General features: G+C 37.4%; 1 protein-coding gene across 1 annotated transcript; it reads right to left on the bottom strand.

Annotated features, from left to right (window-relative positions):
- Positions 1-1,133: 1,133 nt before the first annotated feature.
- On the bottom strand, positions 1,134-8,734 carry LOC132622707 (uncharacterized). The gene is made up of 12 exons (XM_060337360.1): positions 8,315-8,734; positions 8,164-8,226; positions 7,221-7,355; positions 6,528-6,630; positions 6,192-6,262; positions 6,000-6,104; positions 5,577-5,610; positions 5,172-5,272; positions 3,021-3,080; positions 2,758-2,961; positions 2,050-2,167; positions 1,134-1,566 (listed from the first exon to the last, which is right to left on the bottom strand). The coding sequence occupies exons 1-11, from the start codon at positions 8,423-8,425 to the stop codon at positions 2,078-2,080; spliced, it is 1,077 nt and encodes a 358-aa protein (XP_060193343.1). The 5' UTR covers positions 8,426-8,734; the 3' UTR covers positions 1,134-1,566; positions 2,050-2,077.
- Positions 8,735-9,321: the final 587 nt, after the last annotated feature.

Below are 9,321 nucleotides of genomic sequence, written 5' to 3'. Positions count from 1 at the left end.
TGGAAGGCCAGTTCAGATACCAACTTTCTAGTATTTTAAAAATAATTGAGGCTAGATATAAAACGTTGTATAAATTACAGTTATGATAGTTAAAAAGATGTCCGTAGGTGTTTGAAAAAATCGTGTACTAAAAGGATTATCTGTCGGAATAATGACACTGTCATTCTGTTTTTTAGTATATTCGCAGAATTGCCCTTCTTTTGGGGTGGTTTTTAAATTTTGCCCCTCATATTTGAAATCTTTAAATTTTGCCCTTCAGCTAAAATTCATGAGTTACAGGTTCGAACCCCCACACAGTCAAAATTTTTTTAAAAAAAATCACAAGGCAGAGTTTAAATTTCGCTATGCCCCCACCGACATACACTTGTGAAGGAATTACCAAAGTTATACCAGACTCGGCATACTTATGCCTTATGGGCAGACTTGGCATAAGTATGCCAGGTCCGGCATAACTTTGATAATTCCTTCACAGGTTTATGCCGGGTCCGGCATAAAAGTTTGCCCATAAGTATGCCCCCACCGGCATAAACTTGGTAAGGAATTACCAAAGTTATGCCGGACCCGGCATACTTATGTCAAGTCTACCCATAAGGCATGAGTATGCCGGGTCCGGCATACACGCGACCCAAACCTTGCCTTGCAATTTTTTTTTTTTAATTTGTGCTTGAGCGGAGGTTTGAACTCAGAACCTCATGATTTCTGCGTGAACGCTCAAAGCTGCAATGCGAAGGGCAAAAATTAAAGACCACCAATATGATGAGCATAATTTAAAGACCATAAATATGAGGGGCAAAATTTAAAGACTACCCCAAAAGAAGGGCAATCCGTGCAAAAAAAAATGTATAAAATGATCAGGCCCAAAGTGGTCCAATAATTGGATATTTATGTAGTCCTCTTTTTAGTTTGGGGGTCAACTGTAGGACACAGAAACCTTATTAGCCAGTCCAAAGTGGAAAACAAGTGGAGAGAATACATATTCGAAATATCTTCCAAGTTCCAACTTATCTGCAAGAATAAGACGTCCGCCTTGCGAATCCAACTTTGGAACTTTTTTGCTCCATGACAATAGTTATTTTTCAAAAATAACACTGAAAAGTGACTAGTGGACGCTATTTCCACGATAATTCAAGCCATTGGAAGAAACAGCTCCATTGTTTCACAATTTTCACTTAAATCTCAACACAAACTTCAAATAAACACTGTCTATTTTAGCTCCTGAGTAGCTAAGCTAAAAAGCTGAAACATGAATAGAAAAGGGCATTTTAGCCATACAAAAAAAAAAAAAAAAAAAAAGGAAAGTTTACTTTTACCTAAATCAAGCATTACAGATCAGTTCAAATTCATGTAAGCAAATTCAGTTATTTTCCGGAAGCTGGAGTATCTTGTGAAACAAATGCCTTCTTTAGGACTTCCTAGAGAGTTACAGAACTACTTGGAAAGCAGAAAAGATCCGGATAGGAATCAGAAGCATCCAGTCATGTATTTCATTTAGCTCTGCATCTTATGATCAGATAATGTAATGAACTCTCCAGAACAATGATATTGTTACAACCTGTCGACTGGCTTCTGCACTCAAAACAAAAGCATCAACTTTTCTGTTATGCTCCATGGATAATGCTTTAACATGCTTTTTGATTGCCAAGTCCTTTGATTTAGACCATGTGAAAAGTATGAGGAGCATATATTCCATATATGACCAGTTAGGTATCTCAAGCAGCATTTGTCAGTACTTCAAATCAATTCATCCTCACATTGTGTGTGGTTTTACACATATGCCAAGATACATCAACTGAATTTAACTAGCGCATGATACCACAAAAATAATATAAACAATTCCATTTTCCTAATATGTTTCCCCTTTACCGCATGCTAATCTGCTACCTTAGAACATTACTCTAAACAAAATTCCTAGTTGTCGCATAAAGGAAGCTGGCTTGTTTTTCTTCGCATATAGGTCTTTGCAGAAGTCAATGATGAGGAACTCCTGAATAGCTCTAGACCTTGTATTATAAGAAAGTAATTAAGGACTTCCAGAATATTCAGTCTTACATTTTGGTGCGGTTGACTGGCCTAGTGATCACAACTTTTTCAGCATTTGGCCTCTTAAACCATTCCAAAATGCAGCTGCATTAACAGCTCTCTTACCCGGAAGTTGAACTTCCAAAACCTGAAATACCGAAAACTAGCATTAAAATATTTCAAAATCACTGTAACAAACAAGAAAAAGAAGATGCAGACAACATCATGATCAACCTCTAATAATAGAACTGCCCATATTAGCGGATCTATGATCTATCTACAGAAAATGAAGTGTCCATACTATGCAGACAACTAATTCCCCTCTCCCCTATCTATATCTATCTCTCTCCACAAAAGATTCAAGACAAATACATGAAGGAAACTTGAAATGGACAGATAAATGTGAATGCACACAACCAATGCATTCATAAGTAGAGCTGTTAACTTAGATTAACAAAATCATACCCAACCCTCCATTTTCCGGATGCCCAAGAAACAGCAAATTAAAGTGTATAGAGGTTCTACGTATAGAACATGTACAATTTTGAGTCGGCATAGAATATTAAAGGTCATGTACATAAATAGAAAGCCGACATCAATTGTGGATCTCGTGTGATCTTCCAAATTTAGGACGATACGAAAATAGAGAAACCCATAACATCTAGGACTATAATTGCTGATAGACCTTGCAGCTAGAATCAAAATACTCTTGAATTTTAAGGTGCACAATCTTCTCACCTCCAATGCTGTGCTCCCACCACAAGGAATTATCAGGGAACCTTTGCTGTAAAGCACATCATTGGCCGCAGTATCTTGACTTCTGATACCACCATAAATCTGAGTAGTGATAACTTTGAGTTCTATAATACTGCTGTCGCCACTGCTAGGGTCAATAACCTTAAGTTTAGCTCGAGTTCCTGGCCATCCTGCAAATGCCCGAACCTAAAAGCTACTGTGTCATGATCACTCAGCCCAGATTGAAAGAAAATAGAGAAGAATACCTTGTTATGAAGCACTTGGGCATCTTCATCAAAGGATAGCCATGACTCCTCAGGATTTATCTGCAGGAAGCAAAAATCAGAGTCTTATTGCTAGAATTTGATGGGAAACATTTATCTGAATTTTGATTAGCCAAGACGAAATCCAAAATCTGCATAATTGCATTGAATGGTGTTTGAAACAAATTAATATTTAGAGATTATGCAAAAAGAATTATCTTGTGCAACAGTTTGAGACCCACTATCGGTGTCACTCCAACCATCCAACGATACAGTATCTCATTTTTAAGATGGTTTTAGTTCTCATGTAAGTCTACCTACCCATTGATAGTGAAGCATGGCACAAAGCTTCAAACTGGGATGGGCTTACTGTCAGGAGCACTAAGAATTCAAGCAATGGAGGAAACATGTTTTGTGAAAAAGGATCCACTGTCTGCATGTGATAATATATGCATAACCTTCTTTCGACTATTCTCCAATAAAAACAAAAACAGCAAGGATTTGTCATGTGAAAATATGCTGACACAAATACAGCTAGCCATATGGAGTGGAAGTGAATCCTATATCGCCAGGATATGCAAGACTTTTCAATTTCGAGCTCACTCCTCCAGCGAAAATGGACGTAGCGGCTATTTCAGCAGTATCCGGCTTATGGTAAATGAAATATGAATAAATTATAGAGGATAAGTGGCCACCAATTGGTGCTCCAGGAGTTTACCTTAGGGCACTAATAATTGGATGCTGATCTTGACCTCTGTATTTGCTAAAGGATCCACGGGTATATAAATGCTTCCCTTCATTTATATTTCGACATCTAGGTTCCGAATTGAAACATGGAATTCATTACTTCAAAGTTGGAGAACTAACTTGACCATCATAGTATTCTGTTAGGGCACATCATCTCTGATTATCTCCCAGATACTTTGGAATCCTTCAACTAGACTCCACCCTGAACCCCAAGCGCTGATCCTTCAAGGTAACTTCAATCAATATCAGGTGTATTTGCACAATATACCACAAGACTGTTCCAGAGTCAAATTCCATCCATAAGCAGGGCCTTATCTTACTCTCGTTTTTTGTGAAAAGGTAATATATTGTATTTATAAACAGCTCAAAGTTAGGACTGAGTTTATGTACAGTGACAAAAAACACCATAAGTATGGCCCTCTTCTAATCCTAGAGAGCCTTTATGAGTTCTAGACTTCTAGCAAAACTTCTGCCTTTTTTTTTTTTTTTCAAATAACTGTAGTGTCTGGGCCAGCTTGTGTTCACCTCGATTAATTCCACGGGGCACCTGCTACCTCCCACTAGCACAAATACTGGGTAACTCTGTCCACCAAGGCTTGGACAAATGGGAAGAAATTATCTAGGCCACACTCTTGGGCGCCTAGCAAAACTTCTGCCTTATTTACATATTCCTTTTTTTTTTTTTTTGAGATGACATGGGAACCCGCAGCCGCTACCCTTTGGGTGCGCACAGGGTAAACCCAGCTCCTATGCAATAGCTCGCAAACCACACAGGAGAGGTAACCCGCACTAGGCAAGCCCCGTGCTACGAGCTCGACCCAGAAGGCAAATCCCCTGCTGTCGTTGGCAGGGGGTTTCGAATCTGAGACCTCCATTATGAAAGCCCCATGCTCAACCAACTGAGCCACCCTTGCGGGTTACATATTCCTTTTTACACCACAACTGAAATAACATAATACTCTCTAACTTAATCGACTGGACTGATTTGTGTTTCTCTTCAAAACATCTTGAGTTTCTTTCTCTCCGTATCACCTAGGACGGGCCCATGGAAGCCAACACCTACAAGTGATACACTTTATATAGTAATTATGAGAGGTTTCAAGATAGATAACAGACATATCCGTCCTGGCTATTAAAATGCCTGACTACAAAGCTTGAAATGTTTGTTATGCAGGCCTGAGCTTAAGCCTTCCCTTAAACTCAGGATATAATACTGGGGCATATATCCAGACAAGATGGCTGATATCTTAACCTTTTCAGGACCTCATGATGTTGCTGATACAGGAAATTTGTGTTATTTATGCATTGGTGTTCTATGCACCCACCTCTCCTTTTGGATGAACATTACAATTGAAACTGGGAAGAAATCCACCAAACGGTCATAATAGTGTAGGGGGACAATTTTACCTTGGGAGCCAGGGTAGCTTTAGAGTCATCCTGCTCTTCAGCTCTAGCACTTGCAGATCCATCAAATATGAGCGGAAGTTCACGAATTAGAAGTTTGGAACCTGAAGAATAAAGCCCATGAGCTATTGAGAAATGGAATCTGAACCAAAATTCTAACTATTATACAAATATCTTTGCAGTGGCCAAAAATAAAAGCTAAATACATTCTGTTCAATTCTACAGGCCAAATAATGCATTCAATATCACAGACAGGGAAAAAAAAAAAAAGGTTGCCTTTTAAACTAAAAATACACATTTCATCCAGGAAGACAAGCATTATAACACTGAAATTTTCAGTTAGTGAAGAGCAGAGAGTAGAAGATTCAGTTAGTGAAGAGCAGGGAGTAGAAGATAAGAGTAACAAACCTAGATCAAATAGTAAGTCAAGTAAATCTGGAGCCTGCAAGAAGATATTATAATATCAGTCAGAAATTTCATTAAAAGACAAAGGTGTTGCCCAGAAGTGGGCCGTCCACACACACATAGCTCCCAGGATACAAATAAGTCGAGGAGCAACTATGTTGCAAAAACTAATGAATATACTGATACATTTTTCATGTATCTGCATCATTATACACCACCGTAACCCGTTGACCTTACCTAGCAAGGAAAATTTAAAAAATGGAAAAAGGGATTGATCACAAGAATCTTTTTCTAACAATAGCGAGCAGTCCGAACCAGTTATTTGCTGCATCCAACACAATGGACTTGCAGAACTTAACCAAGCATCTACCCATGATAAAAAAAACAAATAAGAAACAACATTTCTGGAAAGAAAATCATAAAGACCTTTATTTGATCATCAATTGTTACTCTTTCACGTGCAATAACTGGTCCAGCATCCAATTTACGAACTGTGTAAGCTAATGATACCCCTGTTTCTTTAACACCATCCTGAAATTATATATACAGTTCCAGAAATCATAAATCCGTCGAACAAGTAACTCATATAATTTCCATGAGTTTTCAGGAGAATGAAACCTGCAATGCTCTTTGAACAGGGGCTGCACCACGGTATAGAGGGAGTAAACTTGGGTGTATGTTAACCGTTCCTGCTTGATTGGATCAAAAAGACTAAAGCTCATTCAGATAACTGGGCATAAGCAGGAAAAAAAAAATCTTTGTAAACAGTAGCATGATGAGAGTAAAAATACGAGACTAATGTGGCCTAAATTATACCATGAAACTAAAGTAAGAAACTAAGAGCTAATGGTTCTAACTCTGACAACTTCCAAACTCCAACTCTTGAAGAATATGAAAATGCAACACTAACAAAGAGTTGACAATTGCATAATAATTAGCAGTCTATTGCCTAACCTTTTGACGGAATATTCAGAAACTTTGTGGGTAAAATATTCCCATATGCAGCAGTAACACAAAGCTCTGGCTCCAAAGATTTGAAGTTAAAAAGAAATGCTTCCTGCATTACGACAACACAGTTAATCAGATGTACAATCTTAACTTATAAAGATTGATCAGCAGAAGATGTTCAGGTATTGGACTTTTTCTAGCGGGCACAGCGGCATAAAAATCATTTTTTTATAAGGTAAATAATTTTATTAGCAATTGGAGAATCCCCGTATACAAGCCATATACCAAAAAAAGAGAACCTACAACAAATATGGTTCTCAACAAAAGAGATCCAATCCTCTATAAAAATAGGGACCTCGTAAGTACACCAAAAAGAAACTAGAGCAGCATAAAAATGCATCAGTTAAGCTATTTGGTTTTTCACAATATCATAACTAAAGCATCATTTCTTAACTTATTGGGAAAAATCAGTGATCATTAAAGAAACACAGCCTTCTAAGTTTTACCTTTCTCTAGCTACCCCAGAGAATGTATCTGATTTCATGTCCTAAAGAATTATAACCGAAACTTAAGTTTCTACAAACAAAATGATTTCAGTAAAAAGGCACCATAGCAATTTGTCATAGGAAAGACATCCGAGCAGCAGTGGCATATCAGAGAATAAATGTAAGTACATAAAGAGTAAATAACTATAGTTACCTCACCAGCCTTCACCGGTGTGAAAATTAAATCAGAAGGGAAACCTCTGTCAAGAGCATGTTGTGCAACTGGTGAAGGCATTACTTTTCTTCCCCTATCCCTTCCAGAAGGTGGTTGTGTAACAATGGCTGCGACCTAACCAAAGTTAAAGTATCTTAGTTTCCCGCCCCATCCACAATGTTTAAGTACAATATCAATCTGAAAAGATACCTATATTATCTTTGTTTAGACATATAAACTGCTGGCCATAAATATCCAATGCAGATCAACAACCCAAATCGGACAAGAAAAACTTCTGATTGCAAAATGCAAAATTTAGATGCAGGCCAAAAATTTTAACTTGTAACACTTCCCAAGGAAATAAGATTACTCGGTTCACTCAGAGAAGAAAAATAACCTTGAAAAACTTTAAATAAGCCAAAAAGAAACAGAACGATCAATAAACTTAAAAGAACAACTTTATGTAATTGTGATTGAATGCTTTGTGATGACTGTGGTGGTTAGGATTCCATTTGGTGTTGCATTAGTACAGAGAAAATTATTTAGAGGAAAAAGGGGAAGAAAAAAGAGGACTGAGTGAAAATTGCCTATGTTCACATAGAATAAAATGTAACAAAATTAATTTGGGGGAGTGGTTAAATCCTGCTTTCAACTCAAGTAGACAATAAAGTTAAAAATCAAGTCTTTCCAGAAATTCTTGCTCACAGGAACCGCAAATGTCTCGTACACAAACATCTAACAACATTAGGTATATATATGCCTAGACGAAAAAGAAAACACCTCAGTTGGAATTATAACACAACCACCACTTTGCCTCAATCCTAAACTAGTTGAGGTCAACTATACAAATCCTCTATCTCCATTTCCACTACATTTCATTCCAATGCTCAATAATTGATCTTAATAAACGCACTACTGGAGCAAGCAATGTGTGTAACCATACCTCAAAAAGGGAATCAGGGGCAGCAGAAGCATTGAATAAAGCATCAAGTACTGAAGCAGATACCTGCAATTAACAACAAACATTGTAATAAAAGTTTATGCTTTTGCTTAAATCAAGAATGGGAGCAATGTGGTGACGAAACGAACCGAACCTGAGGAGAACCAAGAAAGACAAGACGCTTCTTCTTGGAAGTGATAGTGGTAGAAGAAGCAGTGACACTGAAACAGCTAAAGCGTCGAATCATCATTGAAGACGACAACATCCTAAATCCCTCTGAAAGACTACTGAGGAATAAGGATGAGGATGTTTTATGTTTGAGGACTGTTTGGACTTATAGGTGTACTTTATGTTTTCCAAATATTTGTTGCCTATGCAATCATATTACTATCTGTATTAAAGAATAAATATGAAGTATTTCAATTCAAGATGATGGAGTTGTTTGAGAGTAGTGTAAATTCTTGAATGAAAATAGTGTACACCACTCTAATATCATGCTGATTTCTCTTAAGCCCTAATAATTGGCAAAAAAAAAAAATACTATGGTTTCTCCTCTTTTTCCCAATGTAGGTGTTTGCCTCAGTCGTTCCCTCTTTCTTTCGACCTTTGATTTTCCTTTATTTATTATTCCTATTTTGCCCTTACAATTTAGACAATGTCGTAATTTTGCAAAATTAATTGATAAATTACGGGATATATCATAAATAATCTAGAAAAATAGAATGGACATAAAAAAAACTTGATACATTATGATGTAAAATGAAAAGAAATGAAAATTTTAAAAAGCATTATGATTTGAAATATATTATATATTGTATATAAAAAGTGTAAAATGTGAAGAACTCAAACATGAGGGCCATCGTACTAAGTGGCGGAGTTAGGAATTTAGTAAAGAGTGTGCAAATTTTCTTCTTACTTGTGTTAAGGGTGTGCAAAATTAAATATTCACTCATAATAGCTAACATTTAACCTATATACACCGCATAATTTTCCAGCGAAGGGTGTGCACTGGACCACCCTTCGCCTAAGGTGGCTCCGCCCATGATTGGACTGGGGAAACCCTGAATTAACCGTGGTGCACTTGCGGGAAACTCCTTGCCAAGGGCCTGTGCACCCACGGGATTAGTCGGGGCTCAAAGAGACTCGGACACCCGTGGCTAA

This window comes from Lycium barbarum, chromosome 12, assembly GCF_019175385.1.
Source record: "Lycium barbarum isolate Lr01 chromosome 12, ASM1917538v2, whole genome shotgun sequence".
Taxonomy (NCBI): Eukaryota; Viridiplantae; Streptophyta; class Magnoliopsida; order Solanales; family Solanaceae; genus Lycium; species Lycium barbarum.
The sequence above is the reverse complement of the archived record's forward strand: the minus strand, read 5'-3'. Positions and strand labels throughout refer to the sequence as shown.

Bases quoted from the DNA above. Each gene is read 5' to 3' on its own strand.
- LOC132622707 (XM_060337360.1), bottom strand. From the start codon at position 8,425: ATGTTGTCGTCTTCAATGATGATTCGACGCTTTAGCTGTTTCAGTGTC. The intron at 6,631-7,220 runs GTAACTATAGTT...GTCGTAATGCAG, and splicing joins CACCGGTGAAGGCTGGTGAG to GAAGCATTTCTTTTTAACTT. The intron at 2,962-3,020 runs GTATTCTTCTCT...AGTAGCTTTTAG, and splicing joins CCCAAGTGCTTCATAACAAG to GTTCGGGCATTTGCAGGATG.